This window comes from Lissotriton vulgaris, chromosome 7 (genome assembly GCF_964263255.1).
Source record: "Lissotriton vulgaris chromosome 7, aLisVul1.2, whole genome shotgun sequence".
In the NCBI taxonomy this organism is placed as follows: domain Eukaryota; kingdom Metazoa; phylum Chordata; class Amphibia; order Caudata; family Salamandridae; genus Lissotriton; species Lissotriton vulgaris.
Window position 1 is genome coordinate 1,281,348,187 of NC_141695.1, and position 18,419 is coordinate 1,281,366,605.

General features: G+C 46.3%; 1 protein-coding gene across 2 annotated transcripts in view; it reads left to right on the plus strand.

The window, feature by feature from the left end:
* STK36 (serine/threonine kinase 36) overlaps nt 1-18,419 on the plus strand; it is a 223,409-nt gene that overhangs the window by 102,633 nt on the left and 102,357 nt on the right. For both annotated transcript variants that reach the window (XM_086931854.1, XM_086931855.1), the window contains exon 14: nt 18,085-18,229. In XM_086931854.1, the coding sequence (XP_086787980.1) occupies nt 18,085-18,229 (145 nt within the window). The remainder of the gene's footprint in view (nt 1-18,084; nt 18,230-18,419) is intronic.

The following is an 18,419-nucleotide window of genomic DNA, read 5'->3' on the forward strand; positions in this document are numbered from 1 at the left end:
TGATTATGGAGTAAGGTTATGGACAGTAAATGTGCTGCTTGATTGGATAGAGGTATACTTGCATATGGACCAAACACATCGTATTAAGGGTTCTGTGGGAATGTTCTTTTAGTGTGTATGGGGTTATTGTTGGTGCCCAGTGATCATGGGGGTTGGGGCTGTAATCATAATGTTGTATTTACACAGATTCTGGATAGGCTTCCTTCCTTTGGTTTGTAAATCTTCAATCTGTTGAAAGTGATTGAAAAATATGACCTCCGAAATAGTTCGCTTCTTCATTGCCCAGATTATCTCTGTTATCCCTTTTATCCACTAGTCTGTCCAGTCTTTACTCTTAGTGATATGGTTCTAACAAATATTTTGCTGTTATTGTGGGCACAGGATATCGACTACTGAGGCAGGGTTACATTGAACCGCTCTGAATGAACATGAAAGGGAGCTTCCCCAAAGAATGAAAAATGAAACAATGAAAATCAACGAAAAACACCCACAGAAAGGCTGAAATATTTTTTGAAGAATTTATTTTGAGTCAATCATGTATAATAAAATTATTAAGACCCTATTTAATAAAGGTCAGCTTCTGGAGTACAAAAATTCTTAAAGTGATGGAAGCTTAAGTAAGCGTCAGCCCAAATACAAATAGAACAATAAAAACATGACACTTCATTCTTTCATTCTAACAGTCATTCACACGCTCTCATTCAAACAAACCAGTTGTTCACTATCAATCACAACATCAAAGAACGTCATGCAATGGGAAAAAGCGCTTTTTCCCATTGCATGACGTTCTTTCGGGGAAGCTCCCTTTCATGTTCATTCAGTTATTCCTCCCTGGTGGGTAGCTCCCCTTGCCTAATCGAAAGTAGGTTTACAGGGTCCCTCTTATGTATTTTGGTTACATTGAACCGCTCACCATTGACGTTCTATACTTATGTATTTTAAATGAGTGGCATGAGATTTTTTGAAGAAATGGTGTATGAAAGAACTTAAGCTGTACATAGCATGAAAAGCATGTAGGGTGAGAGCCATCCCATCCTGCTTTAAAACAAAAAGAAGTGCTGGATATTTGTCTGGGCAAGTTGACTAAGATTCTAGTTGCAAAATAAGTTCCCTATTTAGTGGGTATAAGGAATTTTTAGAGGAAAGGTGATCAGATTAAACACTATTTTCCAGACTTATTAGTTGATTATTTTTGTTTAGATTGGGCCTATTTTGTTAATTATTAGTTTTTATGATAATTGTCTTATAAATTGTTGACCACATTGCAGGTCTGAATTATGGTAACAATTGCTTTGCTTGGTGTCAGAGAGTCCAGAAATATGGCTGAATGTTATTTTTGAGATCATTTTTAGAAACCGGTGTGAGAACAAGGGAAGTTACTTTGGGTAGATATCAATAGTAATTGGGGGGGGGGGGGGGGGGGCGGAGCTTGCCGGCAAACACGATGGCCGCCTGAGCCCGTAGCTCCTCTGTGCATTCCCCAAAATCCTTCACTTATCCTTCATTAGAGCCAATAAATTGTGGGTCCAGTACCCCCCCCCCCGGGACGGAAGACTATAGTGGCAGCTAGCGGAGCCCTGGTTCTGGTGTCCCGACCTCCCCGGGACAGAGCAGCGCGACGGTGCGGACCGCGCATCAGAAGGCCTGAAAGCCGCGAGCCCCAGTGAAACATCGGGCCGGAAGACGTGCTGAGACGTGCAGCCACAGTGGGCGGGGACATCGCGGTCCACCACGGAACAGCCCTGAGACCCGGAGGAGCTTTCTAAATCGGCACAACCAGGTGAGGTGGGGCGTCTCTGTAAAGAGGAGGGGGCGCTCCCTCCTGGCCCCTCCCCTGGCCCTTGCACTCTGAAAGGCTAGCATCCGCGATGCGGGAGTCGGGAGACAGAGAAGAGTTGCGGCCTGGCGCAGAATCAGAAGCGGAGAGCTGGCGGCCTCATTCCCGGGGACCCAAACCACACGTTGCGGACTGAGCCTGCCGAGGTGGTGCCACTGCTGGAATCCCCGTTCTTTCCCCCCGCCGGTGGCGCGCAGACCTGTGATCACACCGGAGTGCCTGCGCCTAACGCCGCAGACACAGGGGAATAGGCCCAGCGCTTGGAGAAGCGGAGGAGGCCTGGGGATACCCGCAGGCACCCCAGGAGATCCTCGTAGTGAGGAAGTTCGGCGGTCGACACAGAGGGAGCAGCCATGAGGGAATGGGAGCCAAGTGACGTGGGTAGAGAGCCCTGGCCCTGACTGCGAAGATCCCACACATATTTTACCAGCAGCATCGCTGCATTCCTGGTGCGCGCAATCTACGGTGGGACACGCAGTGCAACTCGCAGAGCGACTCGGATACCTACAACCCATGGACTAACCGGAGAGACATGTGGAGAGTATCCTGTGAAGTGCTGAGGAGGAGAATTAACAGCAAGGAGCTAGCACTGTGAACCTACAGTGAAGTGAATAGTTGTCCCTCGTGCGTGGCTCCCTCCCGGTGCGCGGAATCGCCAAAGAGCACCTCGTCAGAGCTACAGACGTGCCTACAAGATGATGAAAGGCGACAAAACGTAGAGTAAACTCCCCTTTTCGCAGAGGAGATCGCAGTCACAGAGCACCCCTACAGAGGAAAGGATGGCCACTTGGCCGGAGGACGAGCAAACTGGTGGATCGGACATCAAGTCTATGCTGCTCTCCATGGAGAAAAGCCTGCAGACTAGCATGACCTCTCTAGGCGCCAAGATAGATGCGCTCACGTACAGAATGGACCGCATGGCGGAGCGTCTGGACAAAGACGCTGAGAGGCATGACATGGCCGAAAGGAGAATGACAGAAATGGAAGAGGCCCAGACGGAGCTGGATACGGGGCATAAGAAGCTGGAGAAGATGATGCAAACCTTGCACGACAAGACGGAAGACTTAAAGGCCCGCTCACGGCGCTGTAACCTTCGAATCACGGGCCTGATGGAAACCACGCAAACGGGTACTATGGAGGTGTTTGTGGAGAAACTCCTTACCACCCTCCTGGGTGAGGGGGTGTTCTCTGCAATGTTTGTGGTGGAGAGTGCGCATCGATCGTTGGGGCCACGCACGCGCCCAGGGGCTCCGCCTCGCTTCATCATAGCCAAGCTACTTAATTACCGGGGCAGAGACACTGCCCTCAGGTTGGCCAGAGCTAAAAAATCGCTCCAATACGAGGGCTCGGCGATATCGCTCTATCCGGACTTCACTGCCAGGGTACAGGAGGCACGTAAACATTTTATTCCCCATAAGCAACGACTCCGAGAACTCGGACTGGACTACGCAATGTTGTACCCAGCTAAACTGCGGGTGAATCGGCAGGGTCACTCGCACATATTCACGGACCCACAGGCCCTGCAGCAGGCACTGAAACGCTGGACAAAGGAACAGGCCAACGCCGGCACCAGATCGCTGAAAGACGACGCAGGCAGCTGTCATCTGGAGGAACAGGACTGAGCATGACCCGCAACTGTATGGTAGGACTCGCCAATGGCATTTGGTCTTTCCCCTCTGTGCTGTTACTCTGGGAGGCGCAACTGGGTCTACTGCCGGTGTTGATGGACTCTGAAGGTTGCCGGCCAGCCGCTTAGAGTTTGGGGCTGGGGATCTGGGAGAGACAATAAGGGCACAACTGACACATGAACCAAACCTGAAAGATGGACACACAGTCGCCACTCTCCCGGTGGTCGCTTGGGAACACAGCTGCTGCTTGGAGGAGGGTGGGGCTGGGGATAGCGAAACTTGCATGGTAATAACGGTACTGTGTTGAAGACCTAATGATGCATACCACGGGGCATGGCGGTAGCAGGGTAGGGGCTGGACCAGCCACATGTGCGTCACAAGTGCTCATAAGCTGCCTGGCGACCTTGGCCTCCGCGCTCAATGCACACCGGAGTTTACATTGACCACGTTGAGGGTTGGGAAAAGGGGTGGGTGGGGAGGGATGGGCCGCTGCAAGGCCAGGTTGGGGGTGGTCTGCTGTGGGTTGGGGGTGGGGAAGTTTTGCTGTCTGTATGTTGCATTAAGTAGGGGGGGGGTTGTACACTGTTTTGCACACATCACCCGAGAGGAGTCCAAGTTAGGATGTGCCACTGGATCGACAAGTAATCTACAAAGATGACTAGTGCCAATCAAGAACGAACTAGCATAGAAACTGAGGCCCTTAGAGCTCTCACATGGAACTGAGGGGACTGAATGACCACCGGAAACTTAGAAAGGTTCTAAGCTATTTACAGCGCCAGAAGGTAGATTTAGCTCTCCTGCAGGAGACTCATCTTCCACACACTAGTAGAATGCTTCTTAGCAGAGGTCTGCAGGGCAACATCACAACTGCAGGGTTTACGACACATTCCAGGGGTGTCCTGACATGGGTTAACCCTCGATCCAAGCTAACGCTGACACTGCTTCGTGCAGACCCTGAAGGTCGCTACGCGATATCTAGGGGCACTGGGAAGGGGTATGATCTCATAGTTGTTAATGTTTACGGTCCAAATTATGACTCACCATTCTTTTATAGTAACCTGGCACAAACATGACGTGCTTACACAACACCACAGGTGTTATGGGGGGGGATTTTAACTTAGTAATGAACCCGGCTTTGGATAGATCAGCAGGCCCGCCTCGCAGACCTACCGCGGCAGCACTGACACTGCAGGCAGAGCTTCTAACCCTAGATTTAGATGACGTATGGAGACATAGACACGCGGCGCAGGGTGGGTACACACATTACTCCGCATACCACGATATACATACCAGAATTGATTATTGGTTAGCATCGCCCTCCATAATGGGGCGCATCGGGAGCTGCACAGTACTGGCGCGTACTCTATCAGACCACTCGCCGTTATTGCTAGTGCTCGAGACACGGACGAAAAAGATCCCCCCATTTACTTGGCGTTTTCCTCCATACTCACTGCTGGATGAGGGCTTCCAGGGGGAGCTTGCGAAAGAGATAGAGGTATTTTTTTAGACTAATTTGCGCTCGGTGGATAGCTTCCAAACAGTGTGGGAGACATTCAAGGTCTTCATAAGAGGCACATCAATGTCCAAACACTCGAGCGTTCTTAAATCTATTCGTCAGCGGCTGCTGCTCTTTGAGAAACAGTTAGCCGAGTTAGAAAGACGCCAACAGACTGATCCGGACTCTGCAGTTACTGAAGATATCAAAATACTGATAACAGAATATAACGAAGAGGCAGATAGGGAAATCCAACACATGGGAAAATATGCAACAGCTCAGTCATACGGAGAGGGGGAACGACCTAGCTCGCTCCTAGCCCGGGTACTGAAAGGAACCAGAGGGAAGACTCGAATCTGAGAGGTAAAGACTGCCACTGGCGAGACAGTAACGGATGAGGCAGAGGTGGCACGGGAGTTCAGGAGCTACTACTCGGAACTGTACGCCACAAGGTCTGGGGGATGCGAAGATGACACAGTGGATTACCTGGAACATATCGATCTGCCCATGCTCACGAACGCGCTCCGTGTATTCATGATGCAACCCATAACCCAAGATGAAATCCTAGAGGCACTAACAAGCATGCGGTCAGGCGCAGTGCCCCAGGGGTAGACGGACTCACGGTGGCTTTCTACAAAGCGTTTTGAGATAAATTAATCCCGCACTTGTCTACACTATTTGACGAAGTCTGTGTGGAAGGTAGCATGCCGCAGTCCATGAGGGAGGCGCTGATAGTCACCATACTTAAACCCGGCAGGCCCCACAACGACTGCAGCTCGTACAAACCCTTATCACTAATTAATTTTGAAGTTGTATGCAAAAGTGTTGGCGACCCGTCTCGCGCTGCTTGCACCACAGTAGGTTGCACCGGAACAGGCGGGGTTTATCCCTAACAGAAATCTTACCTATAATATACGAACGGTGCTGGGCACCATACAACATGTCTGACAAGATACGAAAGCAATAGCAGTGTTTCTCGACATGGAGAAGGCCTTCGACTCTATTGAGTGGCCCTTCATGGTACGAGTACTGCGGAGACTGGGGTTGGGAGAGCCATTCCTACAAATGATTGGCGCTTTATATCATCAACCGACTACTAGACTCCACATGGGTGACCTAGTGTCTGATCCCTTGCCGATCAGCAGGGGTACTAGGCAAGGCTGCCCGCTCTCGCCGCTGCTCTTTGCGCTAGTGGCAGAACCGCTGGCATGCGCACTGCAAGAGTACCATTGCAATGAAGGTGTTAACTTCCCAACGTATAAGATTGTAATTTCGACATATGCCGATGACACTCTGCTTTACGTTCGTGACCCGGAGGCCAATCTGACATCGGTGATCAGAGAGGTGGTGCGATTTGGCACTCTCTCAGGTTTGAAGATAAATTGGGCGAAGTCGGTGGCCTTCCCCCTGACCCCAACGACAAGTCGTTTTGACATGGAATACCCGTTACAATGGTCTGTAGAGTCGGTACGGTATCTGGGTATTAGGATACACACAGACCAAGAAGTTTTGATTAGAGAGAACTATGGGGTGGCATATAGTGGGCTGGAGTATGACGTAGAGGCGTGGTGCAAGCTACCACTATCCCTGATGGGACGCATAGCCATTATGAAAATGGTTGTACTCCCCAGATTTTTATTCTTGTTCAGCGCCATACCGATTGTATTATCCAAAGTTTTCTTCAAAACTCTAACACAACTCATGATAAAGCTGGCGTGGGGTGGCAAACAAACCAGAGTGAAATGGAACCTTCTCGCGCTTCCGTACTCGATGGGCGGCTTGGGGGCTCCAGACTTGGAACTGTACTAAAAGGTGGCTCAGGCGGTCCATTTACATACATGGATACACGGTGATGAACAGATACCCCACGTACGCATGGAGCGTCTCTTCGCAGATCCACGGTATTTCGCCCGGTGGACCGCAGAACTGGCATCTTAGACTCTATTACGGCCACGAATCACGCATGGCACTCGCTTCTTCAGGTGCAAAATGGTGTTCTCTTATATTCCCCTAAAATGCCCATTGAGTGGACGTTATGGTTAACGCCAATCGCAGAAAGAGGGGTTACCCAAGCACTGCGCAGACTGGGCATCACTCGCACAGGGGACTTATTTGTGGGAGGCAAGGTGAAAACGTTGGACCAGGTGGCGCCGGAACCTGGCGTGGCAACATTACTTCTCTGTTTCCAATATCACAGAGTGCGCAGCGCGCTGCTGGACCTTCTTAGCCCAGACATGGAGGAACCGCCGGAGATCTTAGAACTTACGCACGTGATCAAAACGGAAGCCCCTCGTAAAATGATCACAAACTTGTACAAGAGGGTCATGACGCATAGCGAGCCACAGCTTATGAAAGCCAGAACAGCGTGGCAGAGAGATCTGCAGGTGACGATAGACGACGATATGTCGTGTTATTGCTGCTCAAATACTAGAAAACTGTCTCTGAACAGCAGGCATAGGCTGATACACTTCAAGTCTCTCCAAAGAGTGTATTATACCCCGGAGAGACTCCATCGGTATGGCCTTAGGCAGTCAGCGGAATGTGAACGTTGTCACGTACCAGTAGCGGACTTCATGCATCTTGCATGGTGGTGCCCGGGCATTCAGAGGTTTTGGGACAGTATCTTCACGGAAATGAGCAGGCTGTTGGAGACTGAGCTGCCCCCGGATCCGGCGCTTGCATTACTGGGTTATTCTAGAGGGCTGCCAGTTGCGATCAGACACTTGGCGGATATGGGAATGCTAATAGCCAGGCGAGTGATAGCTATCTGTTGGATGAGAGGCCCACTCCCGACAGCCAAAAGATGGGCGCATGACATGCTGTATTGCAGCACACAATCGGAACACTGTAGTGAGCTGCTCCCTCCCACGAGCCGCCCAAAGAACTTTTGGGGTCTATACCAGACACATCTCCGAGCTAGAGACACAGAGAGTGAAGCTGTTGAGGAACCGAGTCGTGCAGACACACAACCGGACTTCCTAGCACCGGCAGACGATGACTAAACACAGTTGCACAGCGCGCAGTCACAGAAGGTGAGCCCTGATGAGAATGAAAGATGAGAGCGCAGTCGGGCGGGAACACGGGGCCTACATATAACTACACACTGCAGGTTCCCCGATGACTGCTCTCAACGGCCACATGGGTCCCCCGACACAACTGACTTATATCTTGATATGGTGTATAGGTAGACTATATTGACTCAAGCAGGAGGCACAACCTAACGGCATGATATACATACACATAAGAGAGGACCAGGAGCGGGGGTTGATGTGTGCATGGGTGGGAGGGGGGGATGTTTAGAGTTTGTTCATTTTGACGGGGTCTCACAGTCTAAGGATATAGACAGCTAATTAGGATTAGAGTTAAGATAGGACAGACGGTAGGTGATAGCAATGGGGTTCAAGCGTGCATGGGACTGTTAAGAATCTGATATCCTAAGCTCAGTATCATTTGCTACTCACTGCCTCCACACAGTTGTGTCACCCGCCGCCGGACCCCCGGGTTGTCAGCTATATTACTGTGTATTTTGCGATTGAGATTATCACAGACTTGAGGCCTATCTGCTGCCGTCCTCCGGGTTGTAGGCTACGGGCTGTGTATGATAACAGTTGTTACCAATAAAGGTTTATAAAAAAAAAAAATTTTAAAAGATATCAATAGTAATTTTGAAATGGTCCTACCAGTCAACCTAAAAAGGTTTAGAGAAAGAGAATTTACTTGGATCAGTAATAACCACTGTAGGAGTTTCCATTTTAAGAGAGTCAGATGGTTTTTCTAGTGGAATTGAATTCAGTAAAGTTTGAAAGGTAGGTGCAAGAGTGTCTTCGTTTACTCCAATTAAGTCTGAAGTCACAGAGATAGATATTTTTCAATAATAAAGTTTGCTGTGAGGTGAGATAGTCTTAATTCTTCATTGAAATTTGAGTGATATCTAATGGGAGATAGATAATATGACTTTAGATTCTTTCAGTGGGTCAAGTGTTCTAGCCTACTTCCAAGGGTTCAAAGGAGATTTGATCTTCATACAGACAAATGAGTTACACACAGCATTTAACTCTGCCGCTTCTGATTATGTTGTAACCAGGTTGAATAAGATTCTTAGTAATCCCTGTGAGGTTTTGGATTTAGTAAGCATGAAACATGGAGCAGTATGGACCAATGCACGAAAGGACCTCAACACAGCCCAGGGCTGCAAGATTTGCTCCTGGACCGTGAATGGTTTAGGCTCCAAACTTGGCGATGTCGACTTTGTCCAAGTGCATGATATCCTCTTATTTCAGGAAACCTGGCAGTCAACAAATTCCCTAATTGTAGGCTACAAAGAATATTTCAACGCAGCCACGAAAGAAGCAAAATACGAAGGGAAAAAGGCGGACTATTGATTTACATCTCAAAAGATATCCTTTGGGAACGCCAAGAAATAGACCTAGATTCACCCTGAATGCCATGTTTCAAACTCGCAGTTTCCTATTCCACCACTTTGTTAATTCTGAACACTTACATTCACCCAGCTCATAAGCTTCTGGAAAAATAATTTCAGCTATCAATCGCCCTGCTTAAGCCATTAAAATCCTCCTACCCACTTGCCAACATAATTCTGTCACGGGATTTTAATACAAATTTTTTACAAGGCCAAGAAAACAATTTAGCAGGTCACATACAAGTACGACAGGGTAACGCAACAAGGCAAGACATGATGGGCAAAAAATGTGATGCACTACTGGAAGAACTGTCATTATTCGCAATAAATGGACGAAGCACCTTGGATAGCCCAGCAACCTTTACATGAGTCACAGATAAAACTGGTGCAACCATCGATTTTAGTTTGGCAGACCCTGACCTGTTTCCTTACATCTCCAACTTTCAAATAAAGGAAAGAGTCGAAAGCGACCACCACCCCCAAACATTTATACTAACCCGCGTTCCAGAAAGGACTCGGCAAGCCAAGGCTCTCACACTAACTGTCAGGCTCCACCTTCGTATTCCTTCGGGATTGTGCTGAAATACCTATACCATCCCACTCACGACGTCCCCAGGAGTCTGGAATTAGAACAAGGACTACTAGGATAGTCACGTGAGGGAAGGAAAGGAAGGGGGCGGCAGGGAAGGAGACCTGAAACGACAAGAGCTGACACTTAGTACCTATTCTCCTGTGCTACGAGTACAACACCATTAAGAACCCAATGTCCCAGCACTATGTACCATCCTATTCCCTACCTGCAAAGAAAAAGGTGAATGCTGAAAAGCAGGGGTGAAGAATGGGGTGAGACCATAGATTAATCGACTGAAACAGAAGAACATGTAATAGATAATGAGACTACTATACCTTGGATACTAAACTAGTTCTTGATAAAGCACCCACAACATACCTATACATCTAGGTATTCATAGCTTGGAGTTCGATAAATCACTTTGTATCTCCACCAGTCTGTCACTCCTGTATGTGTAAATAAAGATGTGCATATAAGGAAATTATAATCACCGCAGGCAAGGGTAATCAATTCTTAACACCTCCCGCTCTGTTCAGTACATAGTACAGACATGTTCACGAGTTAGCACACTCTTCACGGTGAATCTCAATACTCTGTTCGTAGAAATAGAAGACTGGCCGGGTCCCCGACCAACACGGATTCTACACATTCACAGTTACTGTTTATGTTCAATCGGATTCCGCCCTCAGGGAACCGCTGTGCTCCCGCTCTCTCAGCCGAAAGAGCACAGTTAGGGAAAACAACTCCCACGAAGATACAATACCCCATATGAGGATTAGTCTCAGTACCCGATCCAGTTCGGGGTTCTCTGCTCGCCACTCCTATACACGGAGGGGATCTTACCGGTAATCAAGAAACGCTAGCAACACAGCTTCAGGGAATCCCGTAGAATTATCGGCCCGCCTTCTCTTCAGGAGCCGCTTTTGCTTCCTGGAACTTGCGTGCTTCACGTCAGGCACGCAACAAACGTCCCAAGCATGCTGGGAACTGTAGTTCGCTGCATACACCGATGCCGATCAGCGATCCCACTGTCCCAATCGTGACACTTACAACCCATCCTTATAACTTAAAACAACTTATATGGAACGAAAACAACATAGATGTTATTGATATTTCTGAAGCGCAAACTGTTACCAGAAGGTGTCCTGGCGCTGAAACACTATGTCCTACAGAGGCCTAAAGCAGGGGCAGGGAAGGTAATTATTTAGACTGAGAAAAGCCACGTCTTCAAGGCCTTCCTGAATTCCAGATGTTTGGTTATTCACCTAAGATGCAGCGGGAGCTCATTCCATGCCTTGGCAGCACCAACTACAAAGCATCTGCCTCCCCAGTTAGCCTTTTTTACAAAGGGCACTAGTAACTGTATTGCTCCTGAAGTGCGCAAGGATCTTCCAGTAACATACCACTGGAAATGACGTCTCAAATGCAGTGGCCCATTTCCTTGCAGGGATTTATGGACCACACACAGGGCTTTGAAACAAACGCTTTTTTTGATGGGCAACCAATGTAACTGTTTAATCTCCGCTGCAATTGAGGCATGTTTAGGTATGCCAGTCAGTAGTCTAGAAGCTTCGTTCTGCAACAGTTGAAGTCTTCCCATGAGCCCTTCCTGGATATTAAGATAAAGACTATTGCAATAGTCTAATTTAGACATTACTAGGGCAGTAATGACTGTTTGTTGGCTCTCTTTGGGGAGGAACAACAAGATCTTCTTGCAAGATCTCAGAGTATATGATGTTGCAGAGACCACCGCATTCACTTGATCCTTGAAGCTGAGCTTGTTGTCAATATAGACTCCAAGGTTCTTAACCTTCCTAATAGGAGTTGGCTGAGACCCCATTGTATCTGGCCACCATATTGGGGACCAGAAATCTGGGTTGTTCCCTAAAAGAACCACCTCCGTCTTACTGGAGTTAAGCCTCAGACAATTTTGGGCCATCCAGTTACCCACTGCTGTCATGAAGTCTTGGAAGCGAGTTGCCGTTCTCTGGATCCCATTAGGCAGCAGTGACACTACAATTTGCGTGTCATCCGCGTAAGAAGTTAAATTAAAACAATAAGATTCAAGCAGAGGAGCCAACTGAGACTGATGGAAGACCCCTGAGGAACTCCACAAGGCAGTGCCACTGGTTTCGCCCTGAAATCCCAGAGGGATACCGTCTGTACTCTGTCTGATAGGAATGATTTAAGCAGTTTCCAGGCGGTACCCCTAACTCTAATCTCCTTAAGCCGGTCCATCAAGGCCGTGATGGACCGTATCAAAGGCCGCCGAGAGGTCTAACATGATCAAGGATGCTTTTCCTCCCTGATCCAGCGTAATCCTAATTTCCTCGGTGGATATGAGGAGAGCGGACTCAGTGCTGTGCCCCCCACCCCCCCAGGAATCCATATTGGGTGGGATCCAATTCCTGAGTTTCTTCCCAAAACATGCTAAGTTGGGAATTCATGATTTTCTCTATTATCTTTGCTGGGAGTGGAAGTCTGGAAATGGGTCTAAAACTATTGGTATCTATGAGGTCCAAATTAGGTTTCTTCAGAATGGGTAGTATGGCTGCGCTTTTCCAAGCTTTGGGATAATAGCCTTCTTCAAACATAGCATTGATGATGGAAGTGAGCATGAAAGCAATGGGCTCAGGTGCTAGTTTGAGTATTGGATGTGGTCATGGATCAAAAGGAGAGCCCGACCTTGCCATCATAATCATTTAAAAAATATCTGAAACATTGACGGGGACAAATTTGGCAAGCTGTGTAGACTGGATCAGTAAAGGCTTCGTATCAGGTTCGCCAGACATAAGGGTCTAAGTGGTGGAGTTTGTGAAGGTAGAAAAGATGGCCTCAACTTTAGCGACAAAATATTTTGCTATCTTGTCACATAACTCTTGGCTCTCAATGATGGGAGCGGGAGCAGGACATGCTAAGGCGGTAACTGTTTTACATAGTTCCTTTGTAGAGTTCTTTACCATGTTAATTTTGTTAGCAAAGAACTCTTGCTTAGTTTTTAAAAGCAACTGTTTGTACTGGGCTAAGCATATCCTATATTTAAATTTGTCTGATTCAGTATACTCCCTCCTCCATATTCTCTCCGTATGCTTGCATGCCAACTTTTTTTCTCTGAGCTCTTGTGTATACCAAGCTGAAGAGGGTCGTACCCTGTTTGGGCGTACTAGTTTTTTCGGGGCTAACCTGTTGTCTGCTGATTCCAGCCAATTAATATAGGAACGTGTGGCCTCATCTAAGTTACAGGGAAGGGATGGCAAGGATGAGGTAAGTAGTTCAACTAATTCATCCGCCTTAACCTTATTCCAAGCTCTACATGCCAATAGTTTATTTGCTGGTTTCAAGAAACCTCTGTCAGGCTGAGTAACTTCAAACAGCACCGCTTTCTGGTCAGACCAGGCCTCTGGTAGAAGTCATATATAATCCAACTGTGTATTGTTGGAAAAAATGCCATCCAAGGTGTGGCCTGCCTTGTGTGTAGCTCCTGTGACTAGTTGTTTTAGCTCTGCGCTGTTCATAAGATCAAGCAGATTGGATGTATCTGGATCCATATGATGTTCCAGATAGAAATTAAAATCTCCTAATATTGTAAAAGATCCTGCACTAAGTTCACTTTCCAAGATGTTACAAGCTTGAGTTAAAAAACGGTTCCTAGGGCCAGGGGGCTTATAAATGAGGGACCCTTTGAAAGAGTAATGATGTGAAAGAAAGAAACAAAAGTCCAATGCTTCGCATTCTGCTATAGATGAGCAGTTAAATGATGTGTTTAATGTAAATGGGTATATCACTGCCAGACCACCTCCTTTCTTAAGAGGCCTGTTTTGCATGTAACATATATAACCTGGTTGCCAAGTTTTAACCAGGTCTGGACCGAAAGCATCGTCCGTCTAAGACTCTGTGATAACAGCAATACTAATTTCCTTTTCCTCATTTAGGATGGCACATTCAATACTATGTTTAACAAAGGATCTAGTATTGAGAAGGGCACATTTGTAAACTGTTTTATCTTCTTTTTTGTTCAGGACTCTATGTGGAGTATGTAAATCTATCCTCTGCAAGAAAGTAAGTTCCGGTATTTTGGTGCTACAACCCGGGCATATTACCCCACCTCGAGGGAGCTCGGTGCTAAGAAGAATACAAATGCATTTAGAGTTGGGCTTGATATAGTTTAAGCTATGAAGCATGCTGCCAGAGTAAGACTTCCGCCTAAAGCACCCTACTTCCAAACAGGCAGAGGGGCAGGCACTGTGCGCGGACGCGCGGAGACGGGCTTGCCTTAGTCACTGTGCTCGTGCCCCATCTGCCCTTAAGTAGTGTACTGGGCGAGCGACTGGTCCGCTAACCCTGCTTCCTCCAAAATGGTGGCCCGCGCTAAAAACGGACCCCGGGAGTGCGGCTCTATTTCTTGCAGTGCAAATTCGCGATTCAAATTTTAAAACAGCTTTGCGCTGAGCACAACAATTCAGTGACAGTTTTAAAGCAAACTTAATGAAAATACCCTAAAAACGGTGGTCGCTCCCGGCTCAAGCCTCAGGAGGACATCAGACATCATGGAGGCTTGCACCACCTTACTGGGGACAGTTAATGCGAAGACACTCAGGATAGAGGCCTGGGAGACCTTTGTCATCAATCTAAACACAACATTTCCTTACAACACTCCTAGTCATGAAGCATTCAGGGGCATTGACGCAGCATGGTTCACATAACCTAAGGACAAAAAAAAAAATGAAATAAGCAATTAAGATCAATAAGCTCCTAGGGCTTACCAACAACCGAGGACTCATTTGCAAAAACTTCAAAAATGTAGGGAGACTTCAAAATGGAACTCGGGGTGGCAAAGCACACTCATAAGCAGGCAATTAGATAAAAAATGCTTCATGCCAGCCAGCAAGGAAACTCAAAACTTTTCTGGGTGAACATTAATATCTTACTAAATGGTAAAAACTGATATTTCTACACGGATATAACGGAACGTACCTGGAGTGCCCACTTAGCAACCACATACAATAAGGTGTCCCACCCTAGTGCAGCAACCATCGATGAAACACCGAATGTGACCCAGTTGGCCCCCATTCAGAAAACAAACCTCAAGGTCCCATTGCCCAAAAATAAATCAAAAACGGATATCAAAACCTGCTTCCCAATAATTATAAACCCTCCCAAGGTCCAAGACAGTTGCATAGAAGATAACACGCAGCCGAGAGCAAATGTAACATCAAGGGCTGATTCAAAGGAGTTTTACTCACAGAAAACGCAAAAGCAGATATTGAATGCCACAAAAGAACAAAGGTCTGATGTGGCCAAATGGCCTGCCCAATGCCTTATTCAAAAAAGATCCAGTCCATAAACCCAGGGGGTTTACCTATGCCTTGGAGAAATGTACCATCTCAGACTCATTGCGAGGAAGTATCCTTCAACCGATATACAAAGCGGGGGGTGTTCAGACCCTACCAGCTACAGACTAATAGCTCTTATTGATGTTGAGGCGAAGATATACACTTCAAACCTGTTGACTGATTAAGAAGACTAGGTCAACAGTATAAACTTAATCCCTAAAACACAAACAGGATTCCGCGCAGGAATAAGCACCTTAACAAATATTCCAGCAGTTATGCTTTCTGCATGCATGTTTTGTAGAACTTAAAGCCACTTTTGACAAGGTTCCCAGAACTAACCTATGGGAAAAATGAAACCTTGAGGGGGCTCCCAAAAATTGCTTCAAGCAATTATCACTCTACTCAAGACGTGGGTCCAAATAAAATTAGGAGATGGTCGAAGTCTAACCAACAAAATCCCAACCACCAATGGCTTAAAACAGGGGTGCCTGTTTAACATCTATACAGCGGATCTAGAGAACCAGCTCCACCTAACACAAGGAATCCCCCGAAATTGGGTAATATTCCAATATCAAGCATGCAATAGGCTGATGACATCGTTCAGCTCAGTAAAACGCCTCGGGGTCTACAGCGGCTGATTACCCAGCTAGTAGAATACATATCCATCACCCAACTAGATATTAACTTCCAACAATAGAAGGTTATGTATTTTTCAAGTTCTCACAAAAAACAACCTAAATTCTCCTGGTCAACAAACAGTAATATCTTTGACCAGGTTGAAACATATAAATATCTGGGCGTATTATTAGATCGCCATCTCAATTACCAGCAATACCTGGCACTATGACAAGTAAAAGCAAAACAGCTGCTACTCGCATTCAAAATCCTGCAGCAAAGTTCTTGCCCTCAATTTCATATGGATCGGAACTACTAAACACCAAGGACGCAACAGCCTTGAATACTGCACAATGTAGCCTCTTTAAGAAACTATTCTCAATTCCATGTCACATAACTCAAGCCCATATAAGACTTAATTCGGCTTATAGAAACACATACAGACAAGATAAGACAAGGGGCCGCTGTCAAATATTACTAGAGATTGAAGGCAGAAGAGGAAAACTCCTTAGCCCACCACTGCTGGCTGGAGGTTGAAAAACAATCCCGGTCGAATAAGTCAGTATACTCCGTTTTAAAACAATCACCCTCTTCTTTAAAGCTGGAGGAGGCTTGGCTCACAATACCAGCCTACCCCGAGTTCAAACAAATAACCAACAAAGTCATCAAGCACCAATCCCAGCAAATAGATAAAGCATCTATGACTCATAAAACCCACGTGTGGGTGGTGATACCAACATAAACAACTCTAAAACCTCAATCATATCTGCTGGAACACTTTTTTCAAGAGCGAAAAAGTTCAACCTGATATCACTGAGGTTCGGAGTTTACCCATCTAAAGACCTTACATCAAAATGTAAACGTTCCTGGTCAACCCTGGAATTGCGCCTTTGGGGTTATGGTAACGAGTCACTACTCCATTTACTATGCACTTGTCCGGGGCTACTAACTCTTCGGAAAACCCTTCTATGACCAACCCTGAAGCAAGAACAAATAAGGACTTGTAGATTTGCTGTCATAAAATGTTTGGGGGTCTCAACAGTCCAGCTAGCATGCAAGGCGATAAAGTGTTTGAGCTTAGCAGAAAAAGAACTAGAGAAGAGAGACAGATGAATTAAAAATGCCTCCACAAATGTAACCTAGTGTATCTAGATCAACATTTACAGTTTACACGATCATTGCAGCAGCAGCACTTTACTCATTAATTGTGTCCTAGAATCAATTGCTGACTTTAACCGGAGACACAAGTGTGGACAGTCTGCGACTGGATTAATCCAAACATATCAGAAGTCCTATCTGTTTGTTGTAGGGTCGGACGTCATACGTTTAGATGCAACCAAAGGATAATCGCTTCATCACCAGTTTTAGATTGTATTTTAATGAGTTTTATGCAATCTTAAATTTAAATCAGCACTTATGTTTAATGATTTTAAGTATTTTGTGGGTCATTTGTATCATGCCTTGATGCCTTTACAATTAAATTAAGTCGAATAAAGCATTTCTTTCTCGGGATTTAGTAAGGAATTGGAAATCTACTTTGTACATATAAATTGTGTTGGAAGTTGAGGCATGGTTCATATCGACAGAGCAGCGGTTTTGCGGGATGTTTCTAATGAAAGTATGTATTGCGGTGTCTGTGATTATATGTAGTGTCATAAGTGAGTGGTTTTTATGTTGGATGATAGCAAACTATTTGGGGTAGCTGGGTTTGCAGAGTTTTCAGCCTGAAGAGAAATTGAATGTTCTGGTAAAGCTTTTGAAAACACGTCTGACTATTTATTTTATACTCTGATTGTGGATGTGACGGGAGTTGTCATAGTTGTTGAACATATTTATTTTCTCGTGCATTCCTCAATCGTGAAAGGGCGTTTGAAATATTGTTAGTCCGTGTTCAATTTATTTATGCTGTGTATTGTGTGCTCATTATTTTAGTACAATATTTGCTGAATCATTTGTTCATAATCAATGACATAAGCCACAATCCCTTAGGAATTTAGTTTTTCCTTAAACATCTTTATTTGCGACCTGCTTTGTTCTCTGCATGAGTGGGTGAAGAGCGTGGGAGATGTTTCATTCCTCTTGTTGAGAAATGAAGAGGGGAAAGAGAAGTGCTAATTTGTTGGAGGAAAATGACCATTAGTTGTTCTGCTCCTGAAAATGTTTCTCTTTACGTCTACACTTGTAGTGCTTGATCTTCCTGTGTGAGGCCATGGATTCCAGCACAATGTCCATCTGCAGCTGCTTCTACTCCAACCTGCTATCTGAGCACCAAGCGCTTCTGGATGGGCTTCTGCGGGAGGCCCTCCCCGCCAGTCCTCACTCACTCATAGGTAAGAGCAGTCACTTGCTGACATACACCCAGCGTGTTTCAGTGCTGTCACTCTTTTATCATAACATTTACTTTGTGATCCAAGACTAAATTCCATCTCACAAGATTTCATACAGACTCCGGCAGCTGGCCTTGCCCTTGGCGAAACCAAGAGAGGCTATTGGTTGTTTGGGGGTCTAGAGATCCTAGCG